At 47.0% G+C, this 17,567-nt stretch overlaps 2 protein-coding genes across 19 annotated transcripts in view; one reads left to right on the forward strand and one right to left on the reverse strand.

Annotated features, from left to right (window-relative positions):
- The window catches only part of SBF2 (SET binding factor 2), a 286,083-nt gene extending 276,757 nt beyond the window's left edge, over positions 1-9,326 (reverse strand). For 9 of the 18 annotated variants that reach the window (XM_068945065.1, XM_068945055.1, XM_068945059.1 and 6 more), the window contains exon 1: positions 9,172-9,326. In XM_068945065.1, coding sequence (XP_068801166.1) covers positions 9,172-9,301 — 130 coding nt within the window. In that variant the 5' untranslated portion in view covers positions 9,302-9,326. Of the gene's footprint in view, positions 1-3,904; positions 4,125-9,171 lie in introns of those variants that run through there. The other 9 variants (XM_068945060.1, XM_068945066.1, XM_068945072.1 and 6 more) reach the window with 4 other exon arrangements.
- A 1,033-nt stretch (positions 9,327-10,359) lies between these two features.
- ADM (adrenomedullin) lies at positions 10,360-13,500 on the forward strand. The gene is made up of 4 exons (XM_068945074.1): positions 10,360-10,475; positions 11,055-11,168; positions 11,452-11,592; positions 12,091-13,500. Exons 2-4 carry the CDS (start codon positions 11,068-11,070, stop codon positions 12,374-12,376), a joined length of 528 nt encoding a protein of 175 aa, XP_068801175.1. The 5' UTR covers positions 10,360-10,475; positions 11,055-11,067; the 3' UTR covers positions 12,377-13,500.
- Positions 13,501-17,567: the final 4,067 nt, after the last annotated feature.

Raw genomic sequence — 17,567 nt, forward strand, 5'->3', positions numbered from 1 at the left:
TAGACCCAATTTCTCCAACTCTGTCAAAACACTGAACACAAAGGTCCCAATACAAGCTACTGCCACTGCACTTCCTTATAATGGCTCAAAACAAGCTTTTAAATTACAGAGCCGTAATTAGAACTATGATATGCTTAAGTTTTATGGTGACCCATACAGATTAAACAGTCCTTATATAGGAATTCAGTCAGCTGTGTCTGAAATAAATATAAAACTAGGTGAATGAGATTTTCCTTTATAACATAAGGGGCAGTTTTATCATGAGGACATAGCACAGTAACTTAGAAAACGTGGATTACATTCTCAGTCTTGCGAACGTCATAAATCCTTCTACCAAGATTATTTATCTATAGTGGGGCTACTCGTTTGCACATATTCAGAAGTATTGATATCCATTACAGTCCAAAAGACAAATAACAAAGGCATTCACACCCAAAACTACATTATTCAACATTTCTCCTTAACTTCTTACACGTCTGAAAGTCTCTTGACACCCAAGTTCTCAACAGCAAAGTTCATCTGCCATTCAGGTTGAATCTCCATGCATTCCCATCACAGCATCTTGCCAGGCATGAGTAAACTGCCTGTTACACAAACTATTTTAAGGCACCTATTACTTCTCTCAATTTACCTAAGAAACTAAGGCATCTAACTAACCACTTTCTGCTCAAGGGTTAGGACCTAAGACAATTTAAGCTGATACAAATTCAGGCTGCAGTGATCTGTCCTCCTTCTGCATGCTCCCTTATTCTGGCACTGGCACTCATCTGATATCCTAGTGCACCACTTCTGTTTGAAAAATTAGAGGAAAACTAACTCAGAAAAAAAATAAAGTCAAACAAGCAAAATATTCAACAAGAGTCTTTCTGACAGGTCAGCATTCTGGGCTGCACCATCCAAAGGTCCAAAAACAGTGCTAGTACAATGGAAGGGAAGATTTAACACAATGGGATGACAGCACTAAAACTGCAGTAATGCCCACTTACATAGGCCTAGACTGTAACAGAAATGAACTTTGAAATGTTTTTGAGACAGATAGATATCCTCAAAGATACTCTCTTTGGTTCATCTCAGAACAATATAATTGCCTTCTCTCCTCAAGACCAATCATTTTGGATCAGCATTTGTAATGCTACTAACAAAGTTTTTTCCACAACTAGGAAATCTAGAAACTTGCTCCTGAATTACATAAGCGCATAAACACAAAATTTCAGATATTTATAGTGAATGTGTTTGAATGAAGTTAGCTAATCTGTGCAAAAAAAACATAATTTTATATTTGCCATATTTGTAATGTTTCACAGATATTGGCACATTAAATAAATCTATATAACCCATGCAAAGTCAAAGCAGATGATGACTGCTATAGAGAAATAGCAGAGGCAGAAGGCCTTTTCGGAAGACGGGTCATTACTATAAACATCCTTTCTTATTAACCACAAATGCGTATTATCCAAACTGCTGCTGACTTGCAGGTTAGGGAAGGGGAGAAGGTTACAGGATTTTTGTTTACTTGTTTACACAAAGTTATACCACAGATTATACACAGAAAAATAGTACAGAATGTGATCATAATAAAAAATAAATCAAATACATTAAAAAAAATAGTCAGAGCCTTGCTGAAGATGGAAAAATGAAGAATATATTTTAAAATGTTTTAAACTTCACAGGTAATAAGTCTGCAATCTTAGAAATGCTTCCCCCTGCTTTTTCATCTAGGAGGAAGCATAATAAATGCATCAAGAAAGCTGTGACTTCACAAGAAAAAGGTCAGTACTCCATGTATTATGGGATTGTATGTGGGGGGTGAAGGAATTTGGAAAACAATGCATGCCTAGTCTTCTACAGAATGTTGCTTTTTCCAAACATTTTTAGTATGAAGCATTAAAGTATCAACAAGTAATTTAAATGATGAAGTCTAAATAGCTACTTTCTGGGCATGACCTTTTCAAATTAAGGTTCTGATTCTGGAGTTATTTCTGGATCTGCTCAACTTCATACACGCAAGCAATTTTACCAAACTTAAAGAGGAAGGAACCTCTTTTACTGAACTTATACAGGAAGTTAAACACATACTTAAATGTTAGAGATTAAGACATTTAGAAACATAAATCTTTCCAATCTAATCTTCAATTTTATTTCACCTAGTGGCTACGTCAGACTGATCATACCCTTTAAAAAAGTAGCCTACTTGCTTTGTCCCCTCCTTAAAAGCACCTCTGGGTTTTTTTGGTTGTTTCTTTGTTTCGATTTGGCCTCTCCATTATTGCTGGGGAAAGTGTTCTGAAGAGAAGAGAGAGGAAGGTGGGGGGGTGTCTTTATTTATAATATAAAGCACAGTCCATTTTCAATCATTTCACATGTCTTACAATTTTGCCATGGCAATTAGGAAAAGTCTATTTCCTAATAGACTAATAGAAAAGGGGGAGAAAAAAAACACACTGTAATTAATAGAAGAATAATATTGATCTAATAACCCCAGCAGAACTCCAGGAGAATCTCTGTAAGTCAGTGTACCTTTAAATATGTAGATATCATAATTTAAAAAAAAAAATCTTATTCTGATATTTTATTACCTATATGTTTACAGTGAATAAATATAGACTACAAATAATTGCTATTTCAAAGCAAAGAGTTAGAGTAACAAGTATTGTTACAGTGAGTATTGTTTGATTCAGTCATAGCCAAATAAATTAAGGGGCATTCAACTATTCAAAATATTGTTTATTGACAAAAAACATGTAAAGGATGGTTCTAAAATGCCTACCGTATACACATACCAGTCGACAATCACTGCATTTTTAAATCAATTTTTGTACTGATTTAAAGCCTCTTCAGCAACAAACCAATGTGATATGTTTATAAAAGAGAATTATGTAATAGAAACTATTCTCTCGTCACCCACAAAATGAGAGCAGATAACACACTTTCCTTTCATTTAAGCAAATGAAAACATCTGGATTCTCTAACAAACATAGCCTCTCATGAAGAGCCTACCAAATGTCACAGGGCTTCCCAGGTATTATATGAGCAGTGGCACCTTTTCAACTGGTAATAAATTGTAAGCCTCCTATCAAGGGCCAAAAAGCCCTACTGCCTCCCCTTCAGATGCCTCAATCTTCCTTTTTCTTTGTGCACGTGTGTTTCCGTGTCTTAGCTAACAACACAAAGAAGACGGGGAGAAAAGCAGTTAGTATCACTGCTTCTTACAGAGACCACTCAGGAAACAAGCATACAGGCACGCTCCCCAGCCCAGCCAGCCTCTGCTGTTCGCCCACAGGAGGAGACTCCGTTTGCACACTCGGGACTGCAGGCGGGGTACCGGAGGCTGCTGCTGTGCACGTTTCAGGGAGATATTTTAAACTTCCCCCACTTTCTAGAAAGAACCCGTGCCCGTTTTCCAACGGTCGGGGCAGCGGGGCATGGCCGCGGGGTACCGCGCCTGCCCCGGCCCCGGCCGCCAGCCAGGCCCCTCCGGCCCTGCGCGTCACCCCCGCTCTCCGCGGGGCCGCAGCCCCGTTAATGGGGCAGCCAGGTAGGCTGAGGCCGCGACGCGGGTGCTGAGGTGAAGCCTCCCTCCCGGCCGGGGGTGCCATGGCCCGGCCAACCCACCCCTGGGCGGGAGAGAAGCTTCTCCGCTTTCCCGCCGACCTGCTCCGCCTAAGGAAAGGAGAATTAACCCTTCCCTCGCCCCCTTTGACTGTTGCTGCCCTTCCCGGGGCGCAGCTGCCCCATCGAACCCCCAGTTACCCTCCTCCCCGCAGCACGACAGGCGCCCGCTGGGCGCGCCAGTCTCCTCCTCCTGCGGCCTGACCGCAGGCGAGGGGCAGGGGCCGGGCAGAAACGAGGGGAGGGGGAAAGAGGCCAGACACCGCACAGCAGCCCTGCACGCAGCCACACCTACCTGTCTTCTCGTGGTCATATCCCACCACAATGAAATAGTCAGCCAGCCTGGCCATGGCTGAGGGGAGCCCGCCTCAGGCCTCACCACCCCTGTTACGGCTGAGGCTGCAGCTCCCGGGAAGCTCAGCATCCCCCCCCCTGCTCCTGCTGCAAGAGAAACAGCACCACCTCAGCCATGTTGGAGGCGCGGGCGCGCTGTGCGCCTGCGCGCCGCCGAGCCCGCTGCGCCGTGACCCTGCGGGGCTGGGCGTGGGCAGCAGGCGCGTGGGCAGCAGGCTCGCCGGCGGCATGCGGCGGCGGCGGCGGTCCCCCTGGCCCTGGCCCTGGCCCTGCCGCGCCGGCCCCGCGCCCCGGGGCCGCCAGCCCCGGCCGAGCCGCCGCCGACGCCCCGCTCCGCCGCCTGGAGCAGAGACGCGCTGCCCTCCGCTTTTTAGGAGCCGGTAATGCAAATGTTACCGTCTTGCTCCCAATTACGTGTCCCCCATCTCAGTCCCCCGCCCGGTCCTCCCTGCCCGGCTGGCAGCGGCGCTGTTTGCATATAGCCTATAGGAAAGCCCTGCCGGCGCCTCCCTCTGAAATACCTGCCCCACGGGCATGGGATCTAGGCTGCTTTCACCTGAAAATGTGGCAGATCCTGCCTATATGTGTAGTGTGTCAGGGCACGCTCAGTATGCTACGAACAGCTCGGTCTCTAAGCGAGACTCGACCTCGCCTCCCCGCCCTTTGGGATTGGGACGTTTCCTGTGTGGAGGTGGCAGGGAAGCGCATCGCCCCCGTTCAGCGTATGCGAAAATAAAATCTTACTGCGAATGAAAATCATCTCCGTGAGCTCAGTCTCGAGAATCGAGACTTACATTTCCAGGATGCTTCCTGTTTACGTTTTGTCCGGGATGTGCGGGACATGCCACAGCGGAGGAAGTCGGCCTGCGCAGCCGGGACGCGGTCCTAACGGCACGTCGCTGACGTTCTAACGGCAGGGCGCTGCTAACGGTTCTAACGGCTCGGCTCGGCGGGTCTCGCGCCGGCTGCGGGGCGGCCTGACGCGAAGGCGAATGAGGGGAAGGGATTCCACCGCCGCCCTCCCTCACAGCAGCAGTAGCAGCTCCCGCCGCTGTTCCCAGCGGCCGCGGCCCGAAGGGCAGGAGGAAGAGCGGGGGCGGGTAGCGGATCCCTGAGGAGGCTCGGCCCGGCCGCCGCGGGACGGCGAGGCTGCGGCGCGGCGCAGTGATGCGGCGCTGCCCGACGCTGCCGCGCTGGGCGGCGCGGGGGCCGCCTTCCACACGGATCGCGGCGTTTGCACGGGCGTCCCGGGGGCGATGGGAGCCTGACGGTGGCGGTGGCAGCCAGCGGGGCGGCGGCCGGCAGCGCTGCGGGCCGCGACGTGCTGGCTCGTGCACGCGTGGGCACGTGCGGTGCAAGGCAGCGGGAAGATGTCGTGTTGCTATTTATAAGGTACAAATGAGGCTGACACCTTTTGGTCTCTTACCCTCGAAAGCCCGGCTCGCCTGCCAGCAGCCGCAGAGATGATGGTGATAAACAGGGTGTCTGAGTACAGTGCTTGGTTAACTGGCTGAGAGTCTGCCAAAACCTTGCCAGACCTGTTTGACAACACAGAGAGAGCAAACACCACAAAGGACATCAGCTACAGTGAAGAACTGCAGCAGCAGTGGCTACCGGTGGGTGCACATCGAAATCCAGCAAATTCGCTGAATTTGCTCCTGACGATCTACCATTATATGGGACCCAGAAGACAGTCATTAACAATTTCACAGAAATGTTTGTGTTTCTATCTCAAACACGCAATACCTATACTTCCTGTTTAGCTGGGACATAGCAATGCAATGCTTCAAGAATCGATTACAGAGTTCTCACTTGCACCTTCCCTTCGGAGGGCAGCAGTTGAAATGTCCTTGGGATAATCAGCCTTTCTGAAGCATTCATAGGCTTTTTGGATCATGATCCCATAGACTTTAATGACTGAAAAAAAAAGCTGCTTTCCACTGAGGCACCGAGAATTTTTGTTTAAAAGCATTACTGAAGTAGCAAAAAAGGAACGCATGTCCTAATGAAGCCACACATTGCCCCTGTGAAGTGGACAAGGATAAGGCTCAGTGCCATCACTTCTACGGCTGGACACTGCAGCTGTTCAACAGTACAAAGCCAGGGCACACAACAGTTTACAAAAGCAAGGGATAATGTTGTGTACAGCTGAACCTGGAGGGAGAGTTTAGAGACACTATGAAATTACCTAATTTGGAGCTCAAACAGATCTACAGGATTATCATATCTGCACTCATAAAAAAGTTCAATATGTAATAACAAATCTCAGTACTTAAGTCTCACTTCTCTTTTAAGCCAGCACTTGTAGCAGGAGAATATCACCTAACACTTTAGCCAGGGCATTAACAAATGCTGGATCAAGAGGAAAATGTTACTTATTGAGTCCCCAACACTACTAGCACCCACTTCACAGTATTGCTCTTCTTCCATCTAGACCAATCTAAACAAAGCTCCATTAGTTTATAAAGCATGTCATAAATGGCATGTCTTAAGTACTCATGTAACAGCTTCATCTGGGTTTGAACACAGCTGTTTGGCTGCATACCTATATGGACAGCAAAAGGATTCAGTCATCTGTAACTTACTTCCTTAACTTCCCTTTAGTATTGACTTCTGTTATAGTCTTACAGGACAAATGAGGAAGTGAAGCAGACAGATTGTTTGCTCTCCTAAAGTCTGAGGCAAAGTAAAAAACTTTCATCTAGACCACCAATAACAAAATTCCCTCTGTTCCAACAGAGTAGCCCCAGCTTCTCTTGCATGATGAAGGGGCTCGCAGAGCAGTGGCTTTTGGTGGCCACCAAGGCCTAGGTCTCCAGAAGGAGCCAATAAGCAGCCACAGGTTTACCCTGGCGAAAGAACTGTGGGGCTATAACCCTGCAGGAGAGTGAAAGCATACAAGGGATATTGATGCCGCAGTCAAACTATGTACTTAGCACCAAATAGATGTGAAGGTTTACAGTTCCTTGTACAGTCAACTCCTTCAGGAAATATAAAGGTTACACTCTTCATGCAGTCTCTCAATCCAATGTCACCTGTCAGCTTAGTGACACCCTTTGCCAGAATAGGGAAGGAGCCATGACCCCGAGCAGGTTTTTCCGCACCAATATGCATCTCACTCTGATTTAGGGGACTTTGTTTGGTGTGTTCAGACCTTTCAGATAATAAGACTCACTAAAGCATCTCCAATCAGAGTACCAAAAATGGAATTGTCCCTTGACACTAATTCCTTTGAACATATTGGCACAGATAGAGCTGACTGAGTGCACTAAAAGCAAGGCATTCTTGCATAGAACTTGACTGGGGCTTTACATGCTTCATAAGGTGTGATGCTTCTATTGTATCATCTTTGCACCAATTTCATACAATATGAAATACAATCAAATATATTCTTACTCACTGATATGAATTCACTAAAATTCATAGCAAGCCCAAATGAAACATACAAAAGAGCTTCCACTGGCTTCAAACGATATTCTTGCATAATCAGCACAGAATATTTGCCCCAAGCTAATTCCTCATTGGTGCATATAGGTTTTGGAGTCTTACTTTGGGAATAAAACTTAGCCTGGATAAAATGCTATCCAAACAGCAACTAATCTTCACAATCTCCCTACAAGAGCAGATACATATTGTAAAGTCTTTTGTACATACGAGAACACTGAGAGGTTGAATGACATGCCCAAGATAATCAGTAAACAAGTACAAGAGCCGGATGTTCCTCCAGGCCAACTTCTCCCCAATGGATGAGGCAGCATAGAGAGGAGAGCCTACACTTCAGAGGAGAGTCCAGTCTCTCTGAACTGCATGAACTGCCTCATAATAATACTTCATGAATAACATTTCCAGGGAATGTTCTGTGTCAGTTTTTCAAAATGTAAGTAACTTCACTATTTATGAAATAAGTTTTGAAAAGGCGGCACTTTAATGTCATAGTACAAATTTGGTGATTATTGTTCGTTTTCAAATTATGTAGGAATGCAGATGCTTAGGAAGAACAAAATGAACAGCTGAACTGAGAACATGATGTTTTGTGTTAGATATGAAACGAGCTTTACCCCCTGAAGCCCTTTCACAAATCACGTCAGCAACAAACTGCATTTTGGCTGATAACTCCTGTGCCAAAGTTTGATCCCACATGAGGCAGAACGAGCTAATTTTGTATCACTAAAATGGCAGTTGTAATCAGCATTGAACTCATGTGTGAAATATTATTATTATATTATTATATTATAATTCCTGAAACCACACAGGATTCTTTCTGTATTGTTTGCCCAAGAGTATACAAATTGCACTTCCCTTTTGGCCAAGGATGTTAATGAGGGATTTTCCAGCATGTGGGGAAGTATGTGATTTTATTACTGGAACAAGAGAGATTGTTTAACTCAAAGCAATGCCCATGACACAAAATCCTGCCCTCTCATTCAGAAAAGTTAGGTTCACTTTCAGCTTCTGCTGATCAGGGAAATGCTTGGACTCGCTCGAGCCTGAGCTGCCTCACGAGGTCTCTAAAATACCGTCATTATAATTTGATGCGCTTGTGTAGTCTTGTCATGATATAGTCCCTTACTAGACCACCTGTTTCCCCATTTCTTCCTCACTGAGTGTACACGACAAGCCTCCCTCTCTGTGCACTTCTGCTTCGGAGCACAGGCTGCGGCGGAGCGGCAGCAGGAGCACTGCCGCCGAAGCAGCGCCGCGGGGACGGGGCCGGCGGGACCCGCACCTCTCACCGCTCCCAGAGAGCCCGAGGGCTTGCCCGGCCCCGGCCCGCGGCAGTCCAGCAGGTGTGGCGCAGGAGCGCACGGGGCTTGCCCGGCAGCCAGCTCGCGGCCGAGGAGCAGCCTCACCCCTGGAGACCACGCCAGGGGCGTGCGGGAGAAAGGCTGGATGGCTCAGGGGTGCAGACGTGAGCATCCAAAATGAGTGCTGACCCACCTTCCAGCAGATGCCAAGCTACAGCTGCGCGGCTGATAACGCAGAGGGCGTGTGAGGGACCGAGGGCAGCAGCCGGGAAGGGCATGGGCTCCTGAGCACAGGTAGCTGCCGGAGACAGAAGGGCTCCTGCACGCTGCTGGCAAGGGAGGGAGCACCTCAGACCGAGTCAGCCGCATAGGAAAGTTTCCGTCACCCCCTTGCACATACCTCTGCAGGGTGTAGCATGTACCGCGGTTATCTAGAAAGGTAGAGTCACAAGTAAGTACTCACCTGCTTTTTTAAATACTTTGCTTGGAGCAAGCAGAGTGAAACATCCCGCAGACTCCAGTCCGCTGCTTCGTACGCTCGAGCATCTGTCGCTGGGAAGGGGACCCTGACGCAGCAGGTCTGCCGGGGGCATTTCCTTCGGTTCCGCAGAATGTGCACTGCAACAAATAAGTATAGAAATGGTCCATCTGGTGCTGGCTTCTGCAACCCCTGTGAAGCCAGAGCTCCACATTTCCAAAGCATCATAGAGCAAAGATGTTGAAGACTGTAAAAAAAAAAATATATATATATATATGTAGACAGACCAAGGTTTTACTGCAAATAAATCTGATCCTGCAAATATTTATGCACTGGTTTAGCTTTATTGGCCTGTTAACAAAGGTTAGGCACGTATATAAAGGTTTGTGAATTAGGGGTAAAATGACCCACAACAAGTCTTTCTTGAAGTTCGTAACCCCAAGCATTTTAGATTAACCTGTGCTTGGTCCAAAGCAATAATTCTTCCTTTGTTCAAAGGTATATCTAACCTTCCTGTTCCGATACCATTTAAAATGTGATTTATTTTAAACGATCGAGCAAATCAAGTAAATTTTATTAGATAAAAATGCACCCAGGTTGAGTCATAAATATTAATGATAGCTGATTTGTCACCTCCTTACTTATGTAATGAAGGCTGACTTTCATTGCAGTTACTCATTGTAATTCAAGTTGTCCAAATATGGCTTTATTTTTGAAACTTTGTTATTTGATAGATTTTGAAATTGATTGGGTCTAGTTACTACACCCCTTCTCCAACCCACCTAAAGCTAATGTGCCTAGAAAGAGAAATTATGCTACAGACCGTGTAAACATAATTCTATATCAGCAGGTAAAAAGTCTGTCCTCAGACTGTCCCCAGTTAAACAGTACGAGGGGCTTATCAGATTTTCCAGGTTATGCCATGACTTGGAATCCACACCTAAAAACCATTGTTACAATCAACAGAATACCGAGGGGGTTGTTTAAGTTAATTTTCATTAATCCTCTTATTTTTACCCTACTGTGGGGTGCCCCCAGTCCATGCTAGTATGATTAAGAAGTGGTCGGGACATGGGAGTGGGGGTGTCAGAGAACAGCCAGATGCGCCAAGGTCCACCCACTTCCCCCGCGCTGCTGTATAAAAGGGAGCGGTGGAGCGCAGCTCGGCAGTGGTTACCCCAGGCACACAAAGAAGGAGCTCTCGCTCCTGAGCGAGCCCTCAGGAAACCGTGCAAGTTCGGATCGCTACTACCACAACATTTGTCTCAGTGGATTATCCTCACTGTCAGGTAAGAAACCTTTTTTTTCCCCGCCTAAAGGTGTAGGGGAGGTGGAGAGGTAGTGGAAACCTACTAAATCTGAGCTGTTTTGACGTGCTTGAAGTTATGCTGCTGAGTCTTGCACTGGCTCTTGACATCAGCTGCAGTTTACAACATAAATCCCAAACTAGCTAGTTTGCCATGTGAAGGGGGAAGATGAGCTATTAGAGGATAAGCTTCCAGGCAGCAAAACACTTGCTGGAGTTTGGAGACGATGCTTCTAAAAGGCAGCTCTTTCTAATCTCATCGGTCTGCTAAATCCTATTGCAAGCCACTGGGGGTATTCTGGCAGTCCTGCTGGTTTTCAGCCGCCCCTGCAAGTAAAAGTCTCGACAAATGTAAACTCTGGAGGCTCTGTTATTTACTCTGTGATAAATTGCTGAGAAAATATTAGCCTTTGGTTCATATCACACACAAAGTTTCCAGTAGTTTAGGAGCTATATATCCCGAGGGAAGGAGTTCTCTGGAACCACCAGGAAAAAAAGCACAGACCTTACTTAACTTTTACTAGCAAACATGCTTACAATTCTTCTCTTCTCCCTCCACCAGGAGTTCAGCCAGAATGAAAGTGGTTCACGTAGCCCTGCTCTATCTCGGCTCTGTGACCTTCCTCGGGGTGGATGCTGCTGCAAGGGTGGACGTTGCGACAGAGTTCAAAAGAAAGTGAGTATCGGAGCGCGCCCTCCTGCCAGCGCCCAGCCCCGCTCTTTAGAGCTGCGGAGCCTCCGCGCCTCCGCGCCGGGCTCCGGCCGAGATCAGAGGGAACTGAATGCCCTGCGGGAATAGCACAGCTCCTAAAGGGCCTCGTGCCCTTTCAGGAAACATCCAAAATAAAATAAAAAAAAATCTCGGCGCTGGCAAAGATTTTAGCCCCTCGATTCTCCTCAGCTTGGCTGCTGCCTTGCACGCGCTAACAGGCTGTCCTCTTCCCTTGCGCTCCTTTCAGATGGACGAAATGGGCACTGAGCCGAGCCAAGCGGGACGTGAAGCCTTCGGGCACGCTCCGAGGGCTGGGGCCAGCCGCCGCCGTGCAGCCCCTCATACGGAGCCAGGACGTGAAGGAGGATCCTCCTCTCTCGCATCCCAGGTAATTTCTAGTCCTCTCTGGGCTCGGACACTTGCTGAGGACAACGGAAAGTCTCAGGGTCCCCTTGTTTCCGGGTATTTTGCTCCTTTTCGCTATGGATTTCCCAAGCCCCAGGGACAGGTCTTGCAGGGGCTGCACAACGCGCTGAAAGCAGCCTCCCACATCCCTTTCCCCGCGCACTTCAGCTGGCGGGAGATAGCAGCGCCTTTACTGTGAAAGTCAGATATAAATAGTAACTTGAGCTCTGGATCCATAGATAAAGTAACAGCCATTAAACGGCGGGGCCTCTCCTTCCATAGGCAGCAAGCTCTGCTCCGCGGCCAGATCGCCCCTCTCCCGCCGCTCGGCGGAGGGCAGAGCCGGTGGAGGGGGGTGCACCGACAGGACAGGCCCGCCTCCAGCCTGGGGGCCCCGTGCCCTCCCCGCCCCAACCCCCGCGGTCCCCTCCTCCAGGCCCCACTACGCCTTTCTCATGCCCGCTCTCTTCCTGCCTCGCAGCAGCCGGGAGGATGCTCACATCCGCGTCAAGCGCTACCGCCAGAGCATTAACAGCTTCCCCCACTTCCAAGCCATCCGCACGGGGTGCCGGTTCGGGACGTGCACGGTGCAGAAGCTGGCCCACCAGATCTACCAGCTGACCGACAAGGATAAGGACGGCGCCGCCCCCGTCAGCAAGATCAGCCCCCAGGGCTACGGCCGCAGGCGGCGCTCCCTGCCCGAGCGCCGCCGCCGGCGCCCCCGGACGCGGCCGGCGCAGCCCCTCGCCGCCGTCCTCGGGATCTGAGCGCCGCGGGAGCGCCGCACCACCCGGCTGAGGCCGTCTCGGACGGACCGAGAGACGGATGGAGGGTTCGCCGGCGCTGGGGAGCCGCCGCGAGGAGGCGCGGAGCCGCGTGGGGGGCGAGACCCCCTGGGACCTGGGGGCGGCGGAGCGAGCGGCCCCGCGCGAGGAGGCTGCGAAGGCCGCGTCGCGCACCAGGACGTGCAGGGACCGACCCCGCTCCCCGCCTGCCGCGGCGGTGGGGCGGTCGTTGACTCTTCACCCTCCACCGCGGCGAGGAACCGCCGGCTCCCGCGCCAGCGGGACCAGGGACTGGAAGGCGCCCGGGCCGCTGCCCGCGCCCGGCTCTCCGCCACCCGCCGGCCGCCACGTCGCCCCGCTGCCCGCGCCGCCTCCCGCCCCCTGCACCCGGCGGGGCCGGGACCAGGGCCGGGCCTTCCTCGCCAGCGGGCTACAGCCAGAGCTGCCCCTGCCCCCGTGCCCCGGTAGAGGTGGGTTGCTCGTCTGACCCGAGGAGGGAGCGCTCGGGGGGACGTGGGCGAGCCCCGAGGCGGCGAGTGCGTCCCCGGGCGGCCGCGGCTGCGCGACCCCCGAGCCCGTGGCCGCGGCCTCGCCCGCTGCCCCGGACTGTTTGACAGGCCTCGTTCAGCCTCCGCAAGGAAAGGTCCCCCACACCTGCTCTACCCTCTGCGTTATCTGCACCCGGCAGGGAATCGGACACTCACTAGTCCCTGCGGGGACTGCGACATACTTGAACGTCACAGAGAGGAAAAGTGCAATTGTACATGGTTTTTGTTAATTATAAGTGCGGTGTGTGTGGGTCATGAGATTCGTATCGATATTTAAGATTGTCCCGTGTCATGTCCTATTCGTATCTTTTTTTTTTTTGGAAAAATATATTTTATTTTTATACTTTTTTATATATAAATATATATATATATTGCATAAGGGCATTTTAAGACATTGTATCCCCTCTATTTTTCATATTGTGAATGTCAAACGCTGTTAAACTCTTTCCATACCTTTTTTTTAATCTTGCATTCCGAACTGGTGAAAGATGTAGAGAAAGTATCAGCTGTTCTCCATGGGTAATATGTGAAATAAAATAAACACTATTACGTAAAACAGTTCTGTTACGTTGTCTTTAGAGAGGGCAGGTGGTCAAGACAAATGATTTCTTACTTTGTTCAGTCCTACCCTTACTAACTTGCCATGGCAATCCTGTGACAGGCAAAAACTTTAATTAGAAACTTTGTTAGTAACCACCTTATCTAGCAAAATCAAGTAAACTTAAAAGCAAACATGCATCATACAGTCCCAGGGTAGAGCTCTTTAGAAGGCTCTAAAGCCTTTTCTACCACATGTTCCAGCCAGGGCTGAAACGTGTCACAGCTTGGATTGATCGTGCAAGTTTATTTTTTGCCCTAATTAATCAGAGAAACAACTGCACACTTCAACATTGCACAACAAAGTAACAGATTTATTGAGGGAGCATATTCCAAAAATGGTCATGGCAGCTTCCAAGGTTATTTATGTTGAAGGATTTCCTGGGCCACAGTTCAGGTTAAAGTTAAATGGTGACCGGTTCAGTGTGGGCAGAACATCTTGGATAAAAGCTTAGCATTAGGGATTTTGTTGTTTTGTTCTTTTTTTGTTCTCTCTCTCTCTCTCTCTCTCTCCTTTTTTTTTATAAGCAAGCTCCAGCCATAGACCAGAAAACAAATGTGAAACTGAACCTTATTAATGCATCAACAGCTCCATCTGTTGGTGTCTAACCTTTGTGTTTCAAGAAAATAAACCTCCAAAAAACTGAACAAGTGCATTTTAATAATGTCTTGGATCAACCATACAATTTCTCCTATTTTACAATTATCTCTGAAGTCAGTGAACATACACAGGAAAAGGCAGGGGAACAGCAGCACTAGATGCTGCTAGAAGAGATGAAGTGGGTGTATTGTTTTCACTTAATACTATATGCCTAAGGCACACATTATTTATAAGAAAAATTCAAAAGAAAAACATATGTGAACAGGCAACGGGGCCTTTTTCAGGAATACTCCTGCAAAATAGTATGGGTAGGAATCCAGTTGCCACTGACTAGAAAACTTGCATATATTTTACTCCTCAAAGTTTTGAAGTTCTGTTTGGAAGCATTTATTCTTAGTCACTTTCCTAAATGTTTTCAACTAAGACTCTTGAAATCTAGAGAGGTGGGTTTTCCATTTGCAGTGTTCTTTTGTTCTCTTCTTCTTCTTCTTCCTCTTTTTTTTTTTTTTTACTTTTATATTGACACTTGCCAGTTTTAATTACAACTTGTTTGTTAACCACTGGAAGAGAATTTACCTCTCTACTGATGATGGCCTTTCTGATCCAAATTTTACAAGATGTAGAAACAGAATGGACAAAACCTTAAAAGCCTAACAGAAAGATGAAGTAAAATGTATCAGACTTCCAAATAGCTCAGCTTCCTTCAGAAGGTATGACAGACAGTAAATACGTGATCTCTAACACAGATTTTAGCTGCAGGCTGAGAAATGTGTGGCTGGCTGTTCTCACAAGAACAAAGAGCATGAAATTAGAATAGCTGCTGCTTAATGTTTTGGGGCTTGCAGTGGGGAATCGCAATGTGTAGGTAAAAGTACGATCCTAGTAAAGTCCATAGCACAACTGGAATTACATCAGTAGAACCATATACTTTAGTAGGTACAAGCTTTTACTTACAACAATCTCTGCAGTTACAAAACTAGCCTCTTAGTCATCTGAACTTGGGACATAATGCTATACTGGACTACAGAAGGGGTAGGTATGCACGGTCCAACTAATTGTTTTTGCTCATATTGACCTCTTCTTCATTTACTGCCAAAACCCAGGCCCCAGTTAAAATACCTTTTTTTTTCTCTTTTCCCTTTTACTGTTAGAAAACACTTCAGTAACAGATCCTTGTCCTAACTGGACAAGGCTAAAATCAGCAACCTGGTGCTGGATGGCATAACTGTGATCTTATTGGAGCTTAGTAAGTACCATTTCCATTTGGAAGGATCAAGAGCACCACCTGCCGCAGCTGTGGGGAGCAGCAAAACTCCTTCGTTATAATAAACAGGAACTAAAGAAAATAAAGATCTGTTTTTTCTTTTTTGGATTTTTCTTCCCCTGAAAAATTTTAAAAGCCATGCTATCTTTCAAAGTGTAAAGACCAACACTGCTTAACTGGACATGTCAGAAAGCAGAAGGTAGCCCTGTGTCTGGGAGACAACATGTTTTTCGAGTATACAGAGGAATGGAGCTGAAAAGTAAACTTCCTGGAAAGACAGTAACTGTGTGTTTTACCTAATCTATTTAGGCTAGGCTAGACAGGCTGGAGGAGAATGACAGAGCAGGCAGGGACTCCTTTCCATTGTGCAGCTAAGCCCATCTCCCAAACTGAGTTCCAGGTCTTGGGGAGAGAGTCTGTAAGGGATAAAGTCCATAGAAATAGTACAGGAATAGTCCATAGAAACTCCTTCCCCACCCTTTTCTGCCCAGATGAGGGCTCTTCCTCCTGCCCTTGCAGGGGATATTACGGAAGACCTTTGGCTAAAGCATCTTTTCGCTATGGACATGCTAGAAAGGGAAACACTAGGCACAAAACTTTAAACGGTAGTTGAAACCCATGCATGAACTAAATTAAAATCTCTGAGGAGTATGAGGATTTGGAATCCCCTGAAGTTTCAGGAGAACAAACCTATGAAACTACACCTCTCTAAAAAGCACCGAAATAAGAATTATGCAGCCCTTTGACCTTTAGAGATGAAAATGAGCCACTGACTCCCGTTGCTCACAGAATGTCAGCCCATGACAGCAAGCTCCTACATAAAGTCCCAGAAATTCAATAAGAGCTGTGTGCTTAGGTCAAGGTCAGCCTATGCTTTAGCAAGACAGATGAGAAGTCAAAGATGTCATCACATGCCTCCCAAATCAGTAGCATCTGTTTACATAACACCCTAGTTAAAGTATCAGTTTCTAAGACCAGTCTGGCGCTTCCTAGGCCAGCATTTCAAAGGCTGCCTAACACATAGTTATAAATTCAGTTCAGACAAAGTTCTAAATTAAAAATAAGTTTTGCAAAGGTAAATATGTATTGGAGCAGGAATTCATCCTTGTCCTTCAGCCTACCCAAGAGTGAATGCCAAAGCAGTGGTCACCATTCTCAGCAGAGCCTCCATGGTGAAGTGTCAGGAGAGTTCAAGGAATATTCTTTATGAGCTATTATTTTGCTTTGTGCCCACCCTAGAGACACCTTACGGCAAAGAAAAAGTATGTTGCTATAGACGCTTTTTATTACCAAAATAGATTCCAAAGGCTATTCTTATCTGAGAAAGATTTTTGTGGTTCCATTATTAGTGCTATATGGAGTGGAGGCCAGTGGCCTAAAATGGTGGTATACAAGTACTTTCCCATAAAATCCCAGTGCGGGTCCCCTGCTGGAAGAGGGAGAACAAGAATTACATTTGTCTCTCCAACAGGTACCACAAAACTTACTTTTAGCAGCCATGTCACATGGAGGACTGTAAAAAATGCTTGTTCTCCATATACATCAGAAAGCAGCAGAAGAGTTTCACCATTATTACATAGTAACTATTTCTGCTCTATTCAAAAAGTACAGACACAAGTGTATCTTCAGAGCGATGATTATCAAGATCTGCAAAGCATCTTAGTCCCTGCTAGTAAGAACTGCAGTCAGGTGCCAGATACAAACTTTTTCTTCAAGTACAATGACAGAAAAGGGAATACTAATGAATACTTTGGCACATATGAAGGCTTTTCTGGCTCATTTAGTACCCAAAGGACAGCAAGTCATAATTAAAGCCAATAATGGCAACTCCAGACAACCATCCAAATATTTTCCTTGTGCCGTCAATATACCATTTCATATTATCTCACATCATACTTCAGTAGTGTAGAACACAGGCATCAGGAGAAAAAATTCCAAGATGACTGAGTGCAACCAATAACTAAATCCAATTATGCCTAAGTAAAATTTGTTTATTGTGCTCACAAGGATTTGCTTTTATTATCCAAATATTTTTTAAAGAACTGTTTATTTCATCAAATAATTTGTATCAGCTTTGAAACTGTTTTAATTTTTAAATACTTAATTCCTTGGAACAGGGTCATACACCCTCCAAGAGGAGAAAGAGCATAATTTGTTCATGAG

This window comes from Struthio camelus, chromosome 5 (genome assembly GCF_040807025.1).
Source record: "Struthio camelus isolate bStrCam1 chromosome 5, bStrCam1.hap1, whole genome shotgun sequence".
Taxonomy (NCBI): Eukaryota; Metazoa; Chordata; class Aves; order Struthioniformes; family Struthionidae; genus Struthio; species Struthio camelus.

Bases quoted from the DNA above. Each gene is read 5' to 3' on its own strand.
- ADM (XM_068945074.1), top strand. From the start codon at position 11,068: ATGAAAGTGGTTCACGTAGCCCTGCTCTATCTCGGCTCTGTGACCTTC. The intron at 11,169-11,451 runs GTGAGTATCGGA...CGCTCCTTTCAG, and splicing joins GCGACAGAGTTCAAAAGAAA to ATGGACGAAATGGGCACTGA. The intron at 11,593-12,090 runs GTAATTTCTAGT...CCTGCCTCGCAG, and splicing joins CCTCCTCTCTCGCATCCCAG to CAGCCGGGAGGATGCTCACA.